Raw genomic sequence first — 22,519 nt, 5'->3', positions numbered from 1 at the left:
TCAATTGCCCACTTGCCCCGGTGTCCAGCTCCAGAATACACCCTACGTCGAGCACGGAGGCTACTCCTCTTGAAAATGTGCTTCGACCAGGTGGACTGAATTTCTGGCAGTACGAGGTTTCACCTCTGGTCACCGCTCCCTTACCTGTTTCCGCTGCCTATGTTCCGTAATTCTTTCACAAGCCATTGTCATTCCCTAATTTACGCAAGCTCCCTTAGTTTCGCTAGGTGGAATTTCTTCAATCAATTGAACTTGCTTTTTAGGAATTCAGGCACTTCAACAAACAAGGACTCTCAAAGACATTTATGTTAGTGTGCCAGATAGTTCTCGACTATCAGCGTGTCAATTCACAAAGACTATCTTTTCAAGATAGAAGTGTATCTAAAGACTGTAAACTGTACATATTGTATAAAGACAGACTTTTCTCAAGATTCAATATTCCTTTTTGCTTCAAAATAAATTTCAGTTATTTGTGTAAATATCATAAAGTGAAGCAATAAAAGTTGTGTTTTGTAAACTTCAACCTTGGTTACAACACAACTCTATGGCGACGAGGTAAAAAAGCACACCACTACCATTCTTCGGCCCCAGTCGCCAACTCTATGGCGACGAGGTAAAAAAAAAAAAAGCAACTCTATGGCAACGAGGTAAAAAAGCAACAACCTACAATTCTTCGACCCCAGTTGCCAACTCTATAGCAACGAGGTAAAACAGCAACAAACTACACGTCATCAGCCCCAATCGCCAACTCTATAGCGACGAAGTCAACACGACACTACAATTCACCAGGCCCAGTTGTCAACTCTACGGCGACGTGCTGAACAACAACGACACTCCAACCAGTTCTGACACACGGCTTACCTTACTCTTTCTTGCACGCATCTCGCAATGGCTACTGCGGAACGACTCGCTACGGTCTTCCACGCCTTACAGCAGCAACAACAACAGTTTATGCAACAACAACAGGCAGCATTACTTCAGGCTATTCAAGCTATTTCTGTCTCTACACAGCCATCAGCTATTCCTCCGTTCTCTGCTTTTGATCCGGCTAAGGAAGAATGGTCAGTTTATTTAGCCCGTTTACAACAGCATTTCATCTGCCATTCTGTCACAGATGATCAACGCCGCCGCGCACTATTTCTTAGTTCGGTTGGCAATGCTACGTGTGAATTACTACGTAAATTAAGTCCGGAAGAACACTTATCTGGGGTACCCTTCACGCAGCTCTTAGCCCGTCTCACGGAACACTATGCCAAAGCTCCTCACATAGTGGCTGCTCGCTATAAATTTTTTCAGAGCAGAAAGCAACCCCATCAGACACATACTGAATGGATAACTGAATTGCGTGGTCTAGCTAAACCCTGCCAGTTCATCTGCTCCAAGGACGGTTGTGGTTCATCCTACACTGATTCTCTCATTCGGGACATGATAATTTTACATACTCCTGAAGACAAAATACGTTTTGACGCTGTCAAGCAGAGTAACCCTTCTTTAGAAGACGTCCAGCGTATTGCTACGGTTTATGAGCTTACGACCAAGACTGCCGCAGCCATAGCTTCTCCACACGAAGTTGCACAAGTCTCGCCTCAGGCCCGCAAGTCCTCTGCTACAGTGAACCGTACGGATAAGGCGCTCTCAACCAAGCATTCTCGCCAGGTTCCCTCTCGTAATGCTACACGGAAGCCCAATTCTAAAAGCACCTCGAAACTCCTGCCTTCCTGCCGAGGTTGTTTCAAGCATCATGAACGTCGTGACTGTCGTTTTTTCAAAGCTACTTGTGAACGATGTAATAAACTTGGACACATTAAGACTGTCTGTCAAAGTTCGCCCCGCCCTGCTAAGACTACTGCAGCACGCCGGAAACATATACAGCCCCGCCAAGACATGGAAGTTGATCAGATTAATCTTATTCTTCCCACAAAGGATTCTCACAAAATCATCATTCCTCTCTCATTCTCTGATCGATCTGTCGATTTTCAATTAGATACTGGATCACCTGTCTCTATTATTAACCTGACTACCTACCACGACTTAGGTTCACCTTCATGCTCTCCAGCTGACATCCAGCTCGTGACATTTAACAAGAAGAAAATTGACATCAAAGGTCAAATCAAGCTTCAGGCTAGTTATAAAGGAATTCAGAAGGCCATTCCTCTTCTCGTAGTTAACAACTACACTGCATCAAACATTATGGGCATGGATCTATTTAACTTATTTGGTTTCCAGATACATGACAACATTAACGTCGTATCTACATTGCATCCTACTTCTGACGTTACCGCTCTTCTAGCGCAGTTTCCTGAAGTCTTCGACTCTCAGCTCGGAACAGCCAAAGACTATACAGCTCACATACAGCTGAAATCCGGAGCTAAGCCTCGCTTCCTCAAATCACGTCCAGTACCCCTAGCACTTCAAGACCAGGTCACGAAAGAATTAGAAAGATGGATACAAACTGGAATTGTTGTCCCAGTTACTTCTAGTCAATGGGCTACTCCACTCCTGGTAATCAAGAAACCTGATGGTAATGTTCGACTTTGTGGCGATTTTCGATCTACAGTCAACGCACAACTCGACACAGATATCTTTCCTATTCCACGTCCAGAAGACTTATTCCGTCGTCTCTCTGGTGGACAATTCTTCTCCCGAGTTGATCTTAAAGAAGCATATCTCCAGCTACTTTTAGACGAAGAATCTAAGAGATTTCTCACACTCAACACTCCTCTCGGACTGCTCCAGCTCCAGCGGCTCCCATTCGGTGTTTCATCCTCAGCGGCTATTTTTCAGCGCTATTTGGCTCAACTCACCGCCTCCATTCCCGGTTGTGCTAACTACCTGGATGATATTATTGTTACTGGAAAAGATCATCAGGAACATCTAACCAATCTACGCCTCCTTCTCCAGAAATTGAAAGACAATGGCCTACGAGCGAATCTCGCTAAATGTACCTTCTTTCAGCCTCAAGTTCACTACCTAGGACATATACTTGATAAGAATGGAATTCGTCCTAGTACACAGAATGTCTCAGCGATAGTAAACATGCCAGCACCTCAGAACCTCAAGCAGCTTCAGTCCTTCATAGGCAAAGCGAACTATTATAATAAGTTCATTCCAAGCTTCGCTACAGTGGCAGCTCCCTTAAACGCTCTACGTCAAAAAGGTGTTAAGTTTCAGTGGACTCCGCAATGCCAACAGGCATGGAAAACAATCAACAACGCCTTAATTCAAGCTATACAACTCACTCATTTTCAGCCCGACAAGATCATCACGCTAGCTACTGACGCTTCAGACTACGGTGTCGGTGCCGTTCTCTCCCAGAAGGATCGTCATGGCCAAGAACGCCCCATCGCCTTCGCTTCGAAAACACTTAATGACCATCAACGTCGATACTCACAGATAGAGAAAGAAGCTTTAGCCATCATCTTTGGTATTCGCCGTTTCAATGAATATCTCTATGGCAACCATTTCCTGATCATTACCGATCATAAGCCTCTCGTACACTTATTCCATCCTGGTAATAAGATCCCAGAGAATTCCCTCCGAAAGCTTCAAAGATGGTCCATGTTCCTGTCTGATTATTCCTATCAGATTGTATATCGAGCCACATCCCAGCATTGTAATGCTGATGCCCTCTCCCGCTTACCCGTTGGTCCTGATACTGCCTTCGATTCTCAAGAATCTGAATGTCTTCAGTTGGACATAGAACTTGAAGATACTGTATCCAGTTTTCCTATTGATGCTACCTGCATAGCTAAAGCTACGGATAAGGACAGTACACTTGCTACTGTACGTACTTACATCCGCAACGGTTGGCCTCTTCAGCGCACACTTCCTGCCCACCTGGCACCTTATCATCGTATGCAGCATCGTCTCACGACTCGTGCCGGAGTTGTATTACTAGAAGCAGGCACCATCTTCCGAGTGGTTATCCCACTTAGCCTACAGAAACAAGTTCTCGGATTATTACACCAAAGCCATTGGGGTATATCCAGAACAAAGCAACTCGCCCGTCAACACTGCTACTGGCCCGGTATTGATGCCGCCATCGAAAAGCTAATACGTCATTGTGAGCAATGTCAAACGAATCAGAACGCCCCGTCTTCTGATCTTGCTTCATGGCCTCCTGCTACTACTCCATGGGAACGAGTTCACATCGATTTCGCAGGTCCTTTCCTCAATTCCATGTGGTTAATAGTCATCGATTCACTGTCAAACTTTCCATATGTCGTGGATATGCATTCGACTACTACAACCGAAGCTACCATTCGTGCTCTCCAGAAAATCTTTACTACAGAAGGTTTACCGCAAGTACTCATTTCGGACAACGGACCTCAATTTACAGCTACTGCTTTTCAGAACTTTTGTACACATAATGGCATTCGTCATATCCTAGCACCACCTTTTCACCCTCAATCTAATGGTGAAGCTGAACGCTTCGTACAAACATTTAAAAGAAGTATGAAGAAAGCTGTCTCTTCAGGCTTAACTAAAGACCAAGCCTTGCTCCAACTCTTAAATAACTACAGAACTCTACCCGGCGCTGATAATATCTCTCCTGCACAGAAGCTCCATGGACGACCTCACAGAACTTTACTTTCTCTGTTACAGCCTCTTCCGGCCCAGCATAAGACATCACCAACGAAGTTCTCCCTCAACGACAAGGTCTACACCAGGACATTCAAATCCAACCCACTCTGGATACCTGGAGTCATCTGCAGATCTTTGGGTCATCGTCTATACGAGATACAGACTACGGAGAAACGTATCTGCCGCCATCAAGATCAGATACGTCTGCGCTACCGCCCCTGTCCAGCTATTGATGCTATTGCTAAACCAGATAAATCTATTGCTGAACGAGCTTTAGATCATTTAATAACAATGGGTTCCTTTCAGGACGAGACAGCGCCACTCCGCCCAGTTCCAGCTCCGGACAATACAACAGAGTCATCAGCAGCTCCGCCCCAGCATCGCAGTCGCCGCCAGCGCCGCCGCCGTTTCACGCCGTACCGGCGTATTTAGGAGGGGAGGGTGTTGTATGTCCGGCGCTCCCTTTCTCGCTCTGCCAGCCAGCTGCACGCGCGCCTGTGTATCATTCTGCTAGCTTCGACGCGCAGCCCTCAGTGCGCGTGCCTGACCATCGAGTGTACTATAAATAGGAGCTCCCTGCCTGCTCAATTGCCCACTTGCCCCGGTGTCCAGCTCCAGAATACACCCTACGTCGAGCACGGAGGCTACTCCTCTTGAAAATGTGCTTCGACCAGGTGGACTGAATTTCTGGCAGTACGAGGTTTCACCTCTGGTCACCGCTCCCTTACCTGTTTCCGCTGCCTATGTTCCGTAATTCTTTCACAAGCCATTGTCATTCCCTAATTTACGCAAGCTCCCTTAGTTTCGCTAGGTGGAATTTCTTCAATCAATTGAACTTGCTTTTTAGGAATTCAGGCACTTCAACAAACAAGGACTCTCAAAGACATTTATGTTAGTGTGCCAGATAGTTCTCGACTATCAGCGTGTCAATTCACAAAGACTATCTTTTCAAGATAGAAGTGTATCTAAAGACTGTAAACTGTACATATTGTATAAAGACAGACTTTTCTCAAGATTCAATATTCCTTTTTGCTTCAAAATAAATTTCAGTTATTTGTGTAAATATCATAAAGTGAAGCAATAAAAGTTGTGTTTTGTAAACTTCAACCTTGGTTACAACACAAATGACCGCAGTGGTCTGTACCTCACAATGACACACTGCTATTCACTTTGCTTGGAGGGGTCATCTGACAGTTTAATGCATGGCTACACCTACAGATGGAGTATAACTTTGATTTGACATGCCCTAAGTAGCTAAGATCTCAGGTATGCTGTACGACCATTGGAACCCCATCTACCAAATTAACATTCATATACCAGACGTTACAAAACATGTTCCCCTAATTTTTTTGAACTGTGTATATAGACTAAAAAATACACTATCTTTCATAAGATTAGAGAAATGCAATCATGAAAATTTTGCCCCATTTCGGGCCTTCATTAGGTCTGGAAAACCAAATTCTGAAAATCATAGTGTACAGTAACTGCTACCAGAGATTCAAGTTGAATTTCCAGTAATCATTTGTACGACTAGCAATTCATCTGATGGTCGTTTTCCTTTTCCTTTCATTTGTTTTAGATCTTATGGCGACAATGGGATAGGAAAGGACTGGGACTGGGAAGGAAGCAGCCATGGCCTTAATTAAGATAGATAAGAAATGGGTGAGCCCTATCTTCGCAGAGCTCCACATGTAGGTCTATGAAGACCCTTTGTGCCCCTTAAACATGTTTGCCTAGTCCAGCCCTAGTGCTCCTATAAAGCGAGCCAAGGTATCAATGTCTGGTACTTGCAAGAGCTTCGCACTGACATAACACATGCGCGGAGGTCTCCTCCTCCTTACCGCATCTTCTACACATCGGATCCTGGGTGATTTTCATGATGTGTAGGTGCCTCTGTAAGGTATTGTGGCCTGTTAACAGTCCAACTATCATTCTCATTCTGGTCCTATTCAAATTCATTAGGACCTTTTTATAACTTTGGCTAGGCCCTTTGATAAGTTCACGTGCCTGCCTTGCTATAGTTAACCTCTTCCAAATATCTAAGTGAGACTGGTTTGTCCTCTGGGATATTACCAGTCTCACACTTCGGAGTGAAACTCCCAGGAAGGGCTCTGGTCCTGTGAAAGAACCTTTTGAGCCTTGTTTCGCTAGTTTGTCAGCTTCTTCATTTCCACTGATACCTGTGTGCCCAGGGACCCATAATAGGGTAACTGAGCTAAATTCACACAGCTGATCTAACATCCTTTGGCATTCCCATACCAGTTTTGATATTGTTTTAACTGCACATAGTGCTTTTAGTGCTGCCTGGCTATCACTGCAAATAGTGATGCATCTTCTGTGTCCAGGCATATTCCATATATATACAGCACAGGCTAGTATTGCGTATACTTCCGCATGGAAAACAGTAGCATATTTACCCATAGGAAGGGAGAGCCTTGTCTTAGGCCCCCAGACCCCAGCGCCTGTGCCCGTCTCCATCCGTGAGCCATCTGTGTACCATGTACAGCCCCCAGACTTAAGATGGGCCCCAGCATCTGCGGCCCACTCCTCCCTTGTGGGTTTCACCACTGTAAATTTATAATCCAAATTAAAGCTAGGCTTCATCAGATCCCCGATCATCATTGTCATAGGGCAAGTCTGGTGGAGCCTTGTAAGAATAGAGGCATGACCTCTATTCGGGTTTTTACAGGACCATCCTCCGAGTGACCAGAGGCGATAGGCACTCATTCCCGCTATTACCTTAACATATAAATGTAAGGGGGGAAAACCTAGGATGGCCTCCATTGCACATAATGGTGTAGTATCCAGTGCCCCTGTTATTCCTAGACATGCAAGTCTTTGGACACTGTTTAACTTGGTGGTCACAGTTTTACTCTCCGAGCCTGGCCACCAGACTAAAGATGCATAGGTGATCGTGGGCCGTACAATAGAGATATAGAGCCACTGGACCACCTTATGATCTATATGTTTCTTCCAACTCAGTCTTGCCTCAAGGATTACCCCTAGGTACTTAACTGAGGTTGTCTTAGCTAATTTTTTCCCAAATAGGAAAGGCTCTGACAGTCCGTCTAGCCTCCTCCTCCTGGTAAATACCACGAGCTCCGTCTTATCGGGATTAACCGACAAGTCTGTCTTGTGGCACCATCTTTCCACCCTACATAAAGAGCTCTGTACGAGCTCGGAAACCGCGCTGGGGAAATTTCCTACCGCCATTAGGCTTATGTCATCTCCATAGCCTTGGGCGTATATTCCTCCAACATTTAAACTGGTAAGTAGTTCATCCACTACCAGACACCATAATGTTGGTGATAATACTCCTCCCTGTGGACACCCCCTGTCTATATTAGCTCTCAACATTACAGCGTTGAGGGTAAACAGAACTTGACGGCCCTGCAGTGAGGCCATAATCCATTTTATGAGCATACTGCTCACTCCTCTTCTCTAGACTACGTTCTATGGAGCCCAAAGATGTATAGTTAAAGGCCCCTTCTATATCTAGGAATACAAGCAAAGCAAGTTGTTGCTGATCCAAGGCACTCTCCAGCCTAGAAACTAGCTGGTGTAGTGCCGTCTCAACCAACTTCCCTGGTTGATATGCATGTTGATGAGAATGCAGGGGAAAGTCCCTTAATACTTTCTCCCTGATATGTCTATCCACCAGTCTTTCCAAGGTCTTAAGTAGAAAAGACGTTAGACTAATGGGTCTATAATCCTTAGGTCTAATATATGAAGACCTTCCGGGTTTAGGTATATACACCACCTTCGCCTGACGCCACAAGGAGTACACGTACCCCATGGTGAGACAGACTCTAAAGATTCTGACCAGGTATGGTATAAGGACCCTCCCCGCTTTCTGAAGAAGTGCCGGGAAGATCCCATCCACCCCTGGGCTTTTGTAAGGGGCAAAGGATTCTAATGCCCATTTAACCCTTCTTGGGGTAACAATCTCTGCGGCTTCCTTCCAGCCACTTTTATCGGGTCTGAAGGATCCGCTCGATTCTACCTCACTATTCGTGACTACCAAACCTGGAAAGTGGGCATCAAGCAGTAAGTTCAGGGTCTCCCTCTCTGTGGATGTGTATCCACCCGAAGGCGACTCCAGTGAACCCAGCCTTGCCCTTTTATCCAAGGTTAAAATTTTATGAAGCCTTGCCGCTTCATGTTGACTTTCAATTGATTCACAAAACTGTCTCCAAGATTTCCTAGAAGCCTTTTTGACTTCTAACTTGTACCTTCTTTGTGATTCTTTGTAAGAATCTAGGCTTTCTTGATCCTGAAGTTCCCTGTATTTATTCCAGAGCCTTCGTGTATTTCTCCTCAGGTGTTCAAGATAACTATTCCACTTGAAGCTTCCTGTTACTCTTTTTGCCTTAACAATAGGGCAGTTTAATTCATAAGAGATAACCAGTGTCCGTGTGGGAAAACTCACACTGAGCTCCAGCTCCTCTTCGTTTTTAATTATATTTGAGGGTCCTCCCTCCAGTCCCCTCCTCACGTCCTCCCTAAAAGACGTCTAATCGGTTCGTCTAGGGTTTCTGTAAGACGGGATCTCGAGGGAGCCCTCTATATAAAACACAATGTGTCTATGATCTGACAAGGAAGGCTCCAAAGAAACCTTCCAGTCTTTAAATTCCTGTATGATTCCCATGGAACCCAGGGTAAGATCTATGATCCCCTCACTCCTATTATTAATGAAGGTAGGGGTATCACCAATGTTCATGATCTCAAGATCAGTTGTACATAGAAATTCTATGAGGTGCTCTCCCCTTCGGTTTGTATATTTACTTCCCCACATGCTGTGATGAGCATTGGCGTCACATCCTACTATGAGGTTTAATCCTTGTTATCTACAGTATATCACCAGTCTCTTGAACTCCTCCGGCGGGGGTGGAGTTTCAGAGTCTCCTGGGAAATATGCAGAGCAGACAGCCAAGTCTTTTGGCTGTCCGCCCTCACCTTAATTAAGGTACAGCCCCAGAATTTTCCAGGTGTGAAAATGGGAAGCCACAGAAAACCATCTTCAGGACTGCCGACAGTAGGGTTCGAGCCCAATATCTCCAGAAGGCAAGCTCAGAGCTACGTGACCCTAACCGCACGGCTAACTCGCTCAGTTTATTTGCAGATACTAGGCGATTTTTGTCACCGATTTTGTGGTTTTCATTATTGCAGTTATTATTTTATTTAGTATACATTACTTGGTAAAGTAAACTTGTGTCCTCATCCCGAGGTGGTACAGCTCTTTTCAGGCACATCCCCAATGGAGGTGAGTTGCATGTGGCATTTTAACTATATACAATCCTCCTGCCAGTCTTAAAATTTTGGCAGTGCCGGGAATCGAACCCAGGCTACCGAGGACGGAAGCTAATAGAGCTACCTGTTACTCCACGGAAGCGGACATTAGTATACTTGGTGATAATTTAGGAACGTTCTTACTGATTAAATGAGCCAATATTTACAATTTGTACAGCAGAATCCTTTACAGCTACAGGTGGTGAGAGAGAGACTCCAGATGAAAAGAGCTCTCAGGCTTGAAGGCTATGACTTAAGAGGAATATTTTTTTTTTTTTATTCCACTAACTACTGTACTTTTTACGGTTTTCATAGATACAGGTGCCGGAATTTAGTCCCACAGCAGTTATTTTGCGTGCCAGTATATCTACTGACATGAGGCTTACGTATGTGACCAGGAACCAGGATTGAACCTGTCAAGTTAGGGTCAGAAGGCCAGCGCTTCAACCGTCTGAGCCACTCGGCCTAGATGACATGATTCAAAAACAAAACATAAAACAAAAAAACACCTATCCTACCTGGATTGGCAACAATTAATCCTCCATGCTGATGTATTTTCTTCTCAATATCCTGTTTGCTTAAATTCTGACAGCCAGTAATTACACAGAACTCTTTCTGGTTTAGGAAATTGGATGTTCTTTCCACCTGAGAGAGATCAGCACTGCAGAACTGACTAGCAAGAGTGAGAGGCAAACTTGCAACCTGGCGTCTCTTTCTAGGTGATATGTTTGAAGAATCGTTTGGTTCAACATGCCTGCTGTACAGTTTTCCTTCAGCTAACTAAAATCAATAGAGAATTTTTTCATTATCTTTTACTCGAGTATGAGAAATGCTTAAATAAAATATATTGTGAACATAGCTTATTCATTTAATGAAACAGATCACAAAATGTACCTGTCTTAACTGATCAAACTCCTCAGTGGTCATACAGTCATTCCAGTTCTTATCGTAGCGAATATCTTCTACTCTGGGAAAGCGCAGTGTGTAGTCCAACTTGAATACTTTGCTTCTCACAATTTCAGTTGCCTTAATCTGAAAATTTAATTATCACATTGCAAAATAATAAACTTAACACAGGAAAGTTTCTAGAGTAAAAATAACAACAACAATAATAATATAATAATAATAGGATATCACTCGCTAACAAGTATGATTGTCTTCCTCAGATGTTACTGGTGAGTCTATGAGTTCTTAGGTGACTGTGGAGGCCGATCCTCAAGCCACAAATTCTTCCACATTGCCAGCGTTGAGATCCAGTTATTCATCCTGAGGAACATCCGCTCTTTCTGAGCAATTCTCTTCTCAGTTTCAATTCTCCGGCGTTATTGTTCGAAGTTCTTAGAACCTTCGTGGATAAGATGATGCCATACCAGGCGGTTAGCTTCTTTTGTTTCTCAGTTAGTGGTGCTGATATGGCATTTCTTCATGTCTGAATTTAGTACGTCCCTGAATATTTTTTGTTGTCCACCGTGGTGTCTATGGCCACCCTTCAGTTGAGCATACATAATTTGCTTTGGGAGGCAAAAATCAGGCATACGAGCGACATGACCTGTCCAACGAAGTCGATGTTTCATGATCATAGCCTCTATGCTGATGGTACAGGCTTCTTCCAAGATATGTTAGTTCGGTGATCTTGCCATTTAACCCTATGGATCCTTCTCAGACAGCGCTGATGATATTTCTCTGGGCACACCCATAAAGGAGTGTTGGTATTACAATAGCCCGGTACACATGAAGTTTTGTTAAGTAGTCATGTTACGATTATCAAAGACCCTTTGACGTAGATGACCGAATGCTGCACTAGCACAATTCAGACGATATTGAATTTCAGCATCTATATTAGAATTTGCTGAGATCACATGAAAGAACTGTCTCATTGGAATCAACCTTTTCAATACACTTTGTGATTTATTAAAAATCAAAATCAAAGTTACATGTTAAAATATCAGGGCATGTTTCGCCTAGGCATCTTCAGCCATATTGTCCTTAACATTAAAATTAAAGTGGTAGACTAGATATTAGGCTAAACTTAAAATGCTACATAAAATGGCTTATAACATTAAAAGAACTATTACAACAGTCAACAGAGAAGGGCATCCAGCAAGTGTAAAACTAGGAGACCACCAGCTAGAGTGTGTGGATAGTTTTCCTTACCTTAGAAGTGTTATCACCAGTGATATTGGTCAGAAAAGAAATTACAAACACAGTACAAAAGGGATCAGAATTCTACCAACAAGTAAGAACACTTTTATGGGATGACATGTTACCAGAGGATGGACAGGAAGAAGTGGAAGAGGCTCATTAACAGTATCTGGGAAAATGGAACTGTACAATGATAACGATGATGATAATCACAAGAGCACACTTATTGATATAAAATGAGCACTTGAGTGCAATTCAATCAATCAATCAATCAATCAATCAATCAATCAATCAATCAATCAATCACTATTGATCTTCATTTAGGGCAGTCGCCCACGTGGCAGATTCCCTATCTGTTGTTTTTCCTAGACTTTTCTTAAATGATTTCAAAGAAATTGGAAATTTACTGAACATCTCCCTTGGTAAGTTATTCCAATCCCTTACTCCCCTTCCTATAAATGAATATTTGCCCCTATTTGTCCTCTTGAATTCCAACTTTATATTGTGAATTTTCCTACTTTTAAAGACACTACTCAAACTTATTTGTCTACTAATGTCATTCCATGCTATCTCACCACCGACAGCTCGGAACATCATCTGACGTCCAGGCAGGCATCAATTTTTGAAAATGAAACAAAGTCTCTCATACTGCAATGGCACTGCCGGTGGCTCCAAGTAGCCTACGCAGTGGCCTCCATGGTATGCACTAGCCATGCATCTTGGTAGGTGTGCTATTTACCAACTGATGAGCCCAACTTAGCACATGGGGCAAAACGCTGGCAACCAGGAATGAGTAAGCTGGAAAAGTTATAATGTCCAATAACGGACCATCTATATTGGTATTATAAATTTACTAATTCGGAACAAATATTTCAGGTTTCCTGTTAGAATCAACATATTTATTACATACTGCTTAGTCGAGCAGCTCATCTCCTTCCTCCCAAGTCTTCCCAGCCCAAACTTTGTAACATTTTTGTAACGCTACTCTTTTGTCAGAAATCACCCAAAACAAATTAAGCTGCTTTTCTTTGGATTTTTTCAGTTCTCGAATCAAGTAATCCTGATCAGGATCCTATAAACTGGAACAATACTCTAGTTGGGGTATTACCAGAGATGTATATGCCCTCTCCTTTACATCCTTACTATAACCCCTAAATACCCTCGTAACATTGTACAGAGATCTGCACACTTTATTTACAATGCCATTTATTTGATTACCCCAATGAAGATCTTTCCTTACATTAACACCTAGGTACTTGATCCCCAAAAGGAACTTTCACCCCATCAATGCAGTAATAAAAACTGAGAGAACTTTTCCTATTTGTGAAACTCACAACCTGACTTTTAACCCTGTTTATCATCATACCATTGCGTACTGTCCATTTCACAACATTATCGAGGTCATTTTCCAGTTGCTCACAATCTTGTAACTTATTTATTACTCTATACAGAATAACATCATCTGTAAAAAGCCTTACCTCTGATTACACTTCTTGACGTTTGTGTTGTGTCATTAAAACTTCATAGTGGGTAAAATAACGTTTTTATTTGTTTTTTTTTGGGGAGGGGGGGGTCACGTTTGACAGTTAATATTTGAAAGCACTCAGGTACACTTGTATATGTATTTCTAAAACTAAAACTAGTGATTGTGGCTATTTAAGATCATGAACTTGTCATGTCATTGTAGCTGAGCTTTGTTTCTATACATTGTAACAGTTCAAATCCAGTTACAAACATTCCTCTCTATTATTATTATTATTATTATTATATGATGATGCTTATGGTTATTAACTACTATTATTACTTTTTGTATTCAATTCTATTATCTGATTTTGCTATTTATTAATTATTTATCACTCCATTTCATTTCATCTGTTATGTACCATATGTATGTGTGCGTTTTAGCATTAAGGGAATGTGTATATTATGAGATTTGCTGCTTAAAGTTGCACAAGGTGGTGTAACACAGGTACATTTAGAGTCAAGTCATGGTTCTACCTGCACGTCACTGAGCATGTTGAGAAACAGGAGGTGCGGTCAGGGAGTTTACCCAGCCTGCGGCTATTTAAACATAAGGTGCAATGCTTTGAAGCTTGGTCTGAGTGAGGTCATGGTCTGTTTTAACCATGATGTAGGCATAAATTATGTGACAATAAGAATCTATAAAAGGACTGGTATCCTACAGCAGTCAGTCATATGGATGGAGAGGACTCAGTCGGTCAGTCAGTCTATTTATTTATTTATTGTATGGTTTTATATGGCGGGACTCAGGCTATGAAGCCTGCTATTCTGTCCGACCATACATACACCTACATGAAGAGTTAAATATACACTAAATTATCTACAGTTTAATTTCTTAAGGTATCAATTAAATGTTTTAATTAATCTAATAATTTAGCTATGATCTAATCCTACTATGTTATAAGAAATTATTATTATTTATTAACCAGGTTTGACAGAGTTTCTTAAAGTGGAGGTGGTTTGACACGCTCCTAATTTCAGCAGGTAGGGCAGAAATATTGGATCTCAAGCAAGACAGACACCCTCTGCGCCAATGTTCAACTTTCAATTCTCTACCTGAAGATGCACTTGAAATTTAGAACTCAATAGAAGTATCTGAACTTTGCATTTAACCGGCATATTACACTTTTTAAGTGCAATTTTAGAGTATTCACTAACAAAGGCATATTTTAATCATCATTGTAAAAGTTGTGTGATACTATTCTTACAGTCTAATTGTAATTGATGTAAATCCTAAAATTTTTATTTGTCACTGATCAGTACATTATTTTATCTATAACATTTCATCACTCCACCATTTCATATGTACATTATCACATCACATACACAGTTCATTCTTTTAAATTTTATTTCCACAATGTAATTTTGTCTTAGGACTTCGGCAAATCCATAAGTGTATCTTAGTTAGGCTGATCATGACCCACATAGGGTCGAAACTAGTACCTTGATAACATACTGTAATGTATTTATAGACATTGCAATTATTGTACAGTATTGAGTAGGTGGAATAAATTTTGTAAATTATATGTATTCAATAGTCTCACTCTATTATTATTACATTTACCTGTAGCTGGCGCCCATCATTAATTAAAGTGTTATTATTTCAGGTTGCTGTACGTGTAGTTAATCAGCTGTTTATTACAAGGTGAAGGCCTAACAGCAGGGCATATTTTATGTGGAAACCCGAGGATAAGTACAAAGTGCCACCACATAGTGCGACGATTAGGTATTTTATTTTATCAACATTTAATTATTAGAGTAAGAATCACAGTATCATAAAGACAGAGCAGCCCTATATGGCTAGAGTAGAAGAGGGGAATTCAAGAGAAAGTTCTTCCCGTGGTTGGATATGTTTTAATCCAGCTTACATATTGTCATAGTCATAAATGAGACTGTTAACTCTGAGAGGTAGTCAAATGCTGGCAAGAAAAGCCTTCAGTAATAAAAATTTAAAAAAATTAAGAAAGCAAGATTGGAGTTGCATCTATATATTAGGAGTTTACTAAAAACACCTTTGGCAAATCCGTTCATCCGTTCTACTGGACTGATTTCCTTCATTTCTGCTTTATTCTCTCCAGAATTACCTGCCGGTGAGCCATGAGACATTGATAGGTCTCTAAGTTCAGCCACTTTGAGTAATCATAAAATCAAATCATTAAATGATCACCCCCATTAACTGCAGGTGAAAAGTTACCCTAACCTGCAATACATTCTGTACTTAGCAAGTTCCTAAGCAACTAACACTTTCATTAATATTCTGATAGGCCTATGTGATTTTCATCCTTAGTAATGTCATTGCATGCAGCCATATTTGATTACTACCTGTCAAGCCAGAGAATATACACTTCTTCTGATAAATGAAATGGCGTATGGCTTTTAGTACCGGGAGTGTCTGAGGACAAGTTCGGCTCGCCAGATGCAGATCTTATGATTTGACTCCCGTAGGCGACCTGCACATTGTGATGAGAATGAAATGATGATGAAGACGATACATACACCCAGCCCCCGTGCCAACGAAATTAACCAATTATGGTTAAAATTCGCGACCCTGCCGGGAATTGAACCCGGGACTCCTGTGACCAAAGGCCAGCATGCTAACCATTTAGCCATGGAGCTGGACACTTCCTCTGATGATGGAAGAATACTATTCCCTGCTGGATACTCTCTGATCCTCTCGCATTTCCGAGCTTCTGAATATACTCAACAAATGGCGGAACGTTCCTAATAACTTACATGCTACCGAGAGAAGTTACAGATGAGTAGGTATCAAGTCTACTTACTTGAACCAGTATTATGCCACGACCAAACTGTATATTTCACTATCTCGGGCAAGATCGTTTGAAAATGTTAAAATCCAGACATGGCCGAATGGTCAAAGCACAAATAATATTGATTGGAAAAAAGTGTTATAAACTAAATTTCGAATGAATCAGTTATTATGTACCGGTATTAAATATTCATAAAACTATTGAAAAGGGCAGGCAAAACAATGACTGCGACAGGCATATCAATTGAGTTATCTGACCTATTTATAACACAACAGCTCGGATCCACTAGTAGTTATTCTAATCATTAGCCATGTGATGTGCAGGTTTATGTGGAATTAAATTCACAGAAATGTATACTTCCATCTTAAATGTATTGGCTGGTAACTGAAATTTGGGTGTCCTTATGACAAGTAGCAACAATATCGCTGTACTATCTTAAGAAATAATGCTGAAACATACTTGCAGGATGTATGATTTGCAGGGTTCAATCCATAGGTCCGGCTTCTCTTTAGTCCACAGTAGTCCAGGAGGGGTCTGCCCAAGTTTGACACGCTGCCAATGTGGGGCCAACTTCAGTAGCAGTTCTTCCAATTTAGACATAGAGTAGCCAGAACCAACTCTGCACATTGAGTGAAATTCAACAGGGTTACCTAGTTGATAGAAACAACATCTTTAAAGAAAGGCTACCCAGTATCTTGTGATTGAGTATTCAATTCTTTTGTTTAAAAACAAATTAAAGAGTGACCAGAAAATTCACAGGACAATTAAAAGCATTAAATGGTTCAGTATATAGATCAGACTATAGTATGAAACTAGAAACCCTATCAACATTTGATTATGTACATATGAGTCCATTCAAAACTACTGGATACCAATAATTAATTAATTAAATGTACAAGGTTCATAAGATTCCTAGAATTACTACCTACTGTTTGACAGAGAAATACTGTGAGAGGAAATACACAGCTTCATTGCTTATTTTGTTTATTTATTTCTTGATGGTTCATGGTGTGGGTTACTGTAGTCACATCCTTGTTCGTGAACCATAGGCAATGACTGAATGGCCTAGCAAGTGGTTCTGAAAGTTGGGATACCAGTTGCTACAGAATGGGAGTGGGCATCTCAGACATATTCTGAGTCATGGCCCTCCTTGTGCTCAGGTGTGTAGGAATATACAATCCACCAGTGGTCCCTAACCCGTTAGAGGAGAGATTCTCACTTAGATTATGTCTAAGTAGAGTAGCATCCTTCTTCACAGAATTTACCAAGCTCAGAACATTTTAAGCAAGTCTCGGACCTATGGGAGTAACGGAGTCCCACTCCCATTCGACAGGCGAGGGACTCCTTGGAAATAACTTGGCGAACGAAATGGAATTTGATGGGGAGCTATCAATATTAATGGGGCTTATGGAAGAAAGAAAGAAAGTAGAACCGGCTGAATCAGCAAAGAGGATGCATCTGGATGTGCTAGGAGTAAATGATATTCGGGTAAGGGGAGATAACGAGGAAGAGATTATAAAGTGTACTTGACGGGTGTTAGAAAGGATAGGGCAGAGTGTGGAGTAAGACTGTTCATCCGGAATACTATTGCACGCAACATAGTTCTGTTAGGCACGTAAATGAGTTAATGATGTGGGTAGATTTGACATTTGGAGGAATGAGGATGAGAATTGTCTCAGGGTATTCACCATGTGAGGGTGCAGATGAGGATTAAGCTGACAAGTTTTATGAAGCATTGAGTGACATCGTGGTCAGAGTCAACAGCAAGTGCTAATGGACAATTACAATGCAAGAGTTGGAAATCGAACTGAAGGATACTGAAGGATACGAAAGGGTGATTGGTAAATGTGGGGAAGATATGGAAGCTAATAGGAATGGAAAGCGTACGCTGCACTTCTGTGCAAGTATGAGTTTAGCAGTTATAAATAAATTCTTCAAGCATAAGGTTATTCACTGCTACACATGGGAGGGTAGAACCACCAGATCCATAATAGACTATATCTTAACCAACTTCGAATTCATGAAATCTGTTAGGAATGTACAGATTTTATTACATGTAACTAATCTCATGATTAGACCCGTATTGAAATTTGCTATAATATGCTTACAATATTGTGATTTTTTATTCCACCTATTCAATACAATTGGTTTAATGTTGTTAGATCATAATGCTATAACACTATTTTATAGGGACATGTTTCGCTTTAATTTCAAGCATCCTCAGCCTATATAATCATCTCAAGGTTAAGACCTGTCATATTTGATTTGCTTTGACAAATTTGTGCTTAATTATAATTCTAAAATTAAGTAATAAAATATATAAACATAGAAATTTATGACCACATTAATAGTTTAACAAAATGAATGACTATACTAAAATTGGAATAACCGTTAATTCTAAAGACATTGACGTCCAAAACACAATATCTTCAAACATTGAAAATTTGACTAAAATTGTTTTCTCAAAGTTCTAGTTTATTAAAAACAATTGCAATTTGATTTCTATGTTAAAATTTGAGTCGTAATTATTGTTAAAACTTGTTGGTGTCTGAAGATTAAAATCTTGGATACGTTGGAATTCAGCTTCAGGATTTAATTTTGAAGCTTGCTACTGTAATTTATTAGTTTTGAACAGTAAAATGTTGAATTAGGTAGTTTCATCGAACTAGTCTTGTTCTGACGATCAGATTTTCTGTTGGTAGGAGTTTGTATTTATGAGGGTTTTAGTCAAAAGGGACGTCAATCCAAAATCTTGAGGAGTTGATTTGTTTCTTTCATAATTTTTGAATGATGGTGCGTCTGTAACAAAGGAAATTTACGTGAATAATGTTGTGTGTTATTGTGCTTTTACAGTGATCTGATGGTGTGTATTCACTTACCCCTTTGACTGCTACTACAAAACCTTGTGGAATTTGTTACATTACGGTGACTGTTATCTGTTGTGGTTCTACTCCTTGTGTTATACGTATGGAAAAGCCGTTGTGAAGGGCGGGTAGGGGATTTAGGGGAAGAAATATTAGGCGGGGCGTTAGACATTGGCGTATCATGTGGTGAGGAGTCCTTATCTGTTGTCGAGGTGGGGGTAGGGGAGGAGACGGTAGGCAGGGCGTTGGACCTTGGCTTGTTGTGTGGAGGGGAATCTTTATGCGTTGTCAAAGTAGTTTCTGTGGTGGGAATTTTCAGATTAAATACCTTTAAGAATTTACTATTATCTGATTTGAAAGTTTGTAATATTGGCAATTGCTCTATTAACGGACTTTTTATATCGACCGCGTCATTCAGGTTTTTTCCTTATTAAAATATTGGTCCAAATAAATAAATAAATAAATAAATAAATAAATAAATAAATAAATAAATAAATAAATAAATAAATAAATAAATATATATTCAAACTCCGTCATTAGCTTCCCCTTTTCAATCCTTTTGATTATTGTGAGGTCTTTGTCTATTGAGGTATATTGATGGCCGGTTTCATTCATATGGTTACTCATTGCGGAATATTTATTGTGCTTTAAAGCGTTCAAGTGTTCCATGTATCTAGTAAGGAAGTTGGGGCCAGTTTGGCCAATGTATGAAAATTTACACTGTGTGCATAATAGTCTGTATATTCTGGAGCCTTGAAATTAGTTATTGTTGGAGTTTACTATGTTATGATTAAAGAATAAGTTTTTATTGGTGTTGTGTGTTTTGAAGGCTATTTGCATATCCCGTTTTTTCAGTTGGTTTGCTATTTGATGAATCGTTGGACTGGTGTAAGTAAAAGTTGCATATTTTGATTTTTTAGTCTTTTCCGGTTCGAAATTTGTGGCTAATTTGAGTTTTACTTTATCGATGATTCGATTTACCATCTCTATTTTGTATCCATTGACTAGTGCTAGTTCTTTTATAAAATTTAGTTCCTTCGTTAAATTCGCGGGTGATAGGGTATTTTGTGTATTGAAAAAGAGGAATAAAAAATCACAATGTAACACATTGTAAATAGAACAGCAGAAGCAACCGAAAACCTTATAATGTAAATAGGGCAAATACTCTAAACAACACAAAACACTGTAAAAACCTGTAAACACTCACTGTAAATAAAACCAAACCAAACCCCATGGTACTACAGCCCCTGAAGGGCCGTGACCTACCAAGCGACCGCTGCTCAGCCCGAAGGCCTGCAGATTGCGAGGAGTCGTGTGGTCAGCACGACGAATCCTCTCGGCCGTTATTCTTGGTTTTCGAGACTGGGGCCGCTATCTCACCGTCAGATAGCTCCTCAATTCTAATCAAGTAGGCTGAGTGGACCTCGAACCAGCCCTCAGGTCCAGGTAAAAATCCCTGACCGGGACCTGGCCGGGAATCAAACCCGGGGCCTCCAGGTGAGAGGCAGGCACGCTTCCCCTACACCACGGTCACTGTAAATACCCTATGTAAATAACACCTAACCAAATAGTGTAAAATGTTGTAAATATTGTAAAAATGTAAACAATCACTGTAAATATCCTAATAGCAACCCAATACAAAAATAAAATAAAAAACCTGGGGGCAAGGGATATATTTCCAAAAACAAAACTGTAAAAGCCCTATATTGTAAGCAAATCATACTAATGCTCAAAGCAATATCAACGCAGCAAGAAGAATGAAAGACGTAAGAACCAAGTTTAACATTGTAAAAACAAATTGTAAAACAGAAAATTTTTAAATTGTAAATATTCTGTATATACTGAAAAATCAATAAATACTTAGCCAAAAGGTCGAAACCCCCTCCCAACTCCTTCACCGAATCAAAGCCCATCCCCCCTGCCCTCAAACCCTATCAATCCTCTAAACCCGCCAAATCTCCTGGCCAGAGAGAAGGCGTTACCTTCTAGGTGGCCCGCCCCTCCCCTTTGGGGAGGGGAATGAAAACTTTTCCCTAATCCCTTCACCTGCATACACCCCAGCGTCAGTGGGTAGGGTCTGACACATCCCACTCTGAAGAGTCTAATGTCAGACCTAAGATGAAACGCTGGTTAATAGAGCAAACGCCTGAAAAGCCTTACATATGATATGTTTTTGACATTTTTGACATGCTGCTCTATTGGTGAAAAATATCTAATTCCCTCCATGGGAATTTAGAATTTTCCATTTATATTTTGAGATGAATAAATCAATCCTTGCCCTTATATTTGCGTTCTTGTTCAATAGAATAATGTAATCATAACTCCTGTCCATATACTTATTTCATATCAGTTATATTCGACATTGAAAGTGACTGCGGTATGAGCGATACTAGTAATGCCATTCCTTATGCAGCCAGTCCCTGCTATGAATGGTGTGAAAATGTTGCTCATAGGGTCGGTTGGTGCATGCATTTCAGTGGGCTTGGCAGACTGATTGTAATAGCAACTTCTGGCTCGGTGAGGAAAGCAACGGGAAACTACATCACTCCTCATTTCCCTAGTACGCCTCTTCAGTGATGCCTAGGCCATCTATGACAGCTGATGGCAGAGCTGTTGAGGATCCAACCAGCCTTAGGGCTGAAGACTGAACATACATACACATATTCGACATTTTTCTTGTAGCCTATTTTTACCGAACAGCACCACACGCTCTTACCTCTGAGTCTAGGCCAATTTTTAGGACAGGGTACGGTTCAATATAGTAAGTGAGATTGAATCAAGGTGCAGTAAAGCTAATGCAGTGAGCTCACAGTTGCAATCAACAATATTCTGTAAGAAGGATGTCAGCTCCCGGACGAAACTATCTTTACATCGGGAGTGAAAGGGTGGACTCAGGATATCTTATTCATAAGTCAGAAGTAACAGACCTGAAAGTAGCGAGAATGATTGCTGGTACAAACAGGTGGGAACAATGGCAGGAGGGTACTCGGAATGAGGAGATAAAGGATAAGTTAAGATGAACTTAATGGATTAAGCTGTATGCATAAACCAGCCTTGGTGGTGGGGTCATGTGAGGTGAATGGAGGAGGGTAGGTTACCTAGGAGAATAATGGACTCTGTTATAGAGGTTAAGAGAATTAGAGGGAGACCAAGACAGCAATGGTTAGACTCAGTTTGTAACAATTTAAAGATAAGAGGTATAGAACTAAATGAGACCACATCACTAGTTGCAAATAGAGGATTGTGGCGACGTTTAATAAATTCACAGAGGCTTGCAGACTGAACAATGTAAGGCATAACGGTCTATAATGATGATGTATGTATGTTATTTATTTAACATATGGCTTTTAG

At 40.9% G+C, this 22,519-nt stretch overlaps 1 protein-coding gene across 3 annotated transcripts in view; it reads right to left on the bottom strand.

The window, feature by feature from the left end:
• The window catches only part of LOC136871587 (DNA ligase 4), a 202,351-nt gene that overhangs the window by 42,175 nt on the left and 137,657 nt on the right, over positions 1-22,519 (bottom strand). For all 3 annotated transcript variants that reach the window (XM_068227154.1, XM_068227157.1, XM_067145024.2), the window contains exons 10-12: positions 16,764-16,954; positions 10,768-10,905; positions 10,392-10,653 (exon numbers count right to left, since the gene is read on the bottom strand). In XM_068227154.1, coding sequence (XP_068083255.1) covers positions 10,392-10,653; positions 10,768-10,905; positions 16,764-16,954 — 591 coding nt within the window. The remainder of the gene's footprint in view (positions 1-10,391; positions 10,654-10,767; positions 10,906-16,763; positions 16,955-22,519) is intronic.

This window comes from Anabrus simplex, chromosome 4, assembly GCF_040414725.1.
Source record: "Anabrus simplex isolate iqAnaSimp1 chromosome 4, ASM4041472v1, whole genome shotgun sequence".
NCBI lineage: Eukaryota > Metazoa > Arthropoda > Insecta > Orthoptera > Tettigoniidae > Anabrus > Anabrus simplex.
This window is presented reverse-complemented; position numbering and strand designations above follow the sequence as displayed.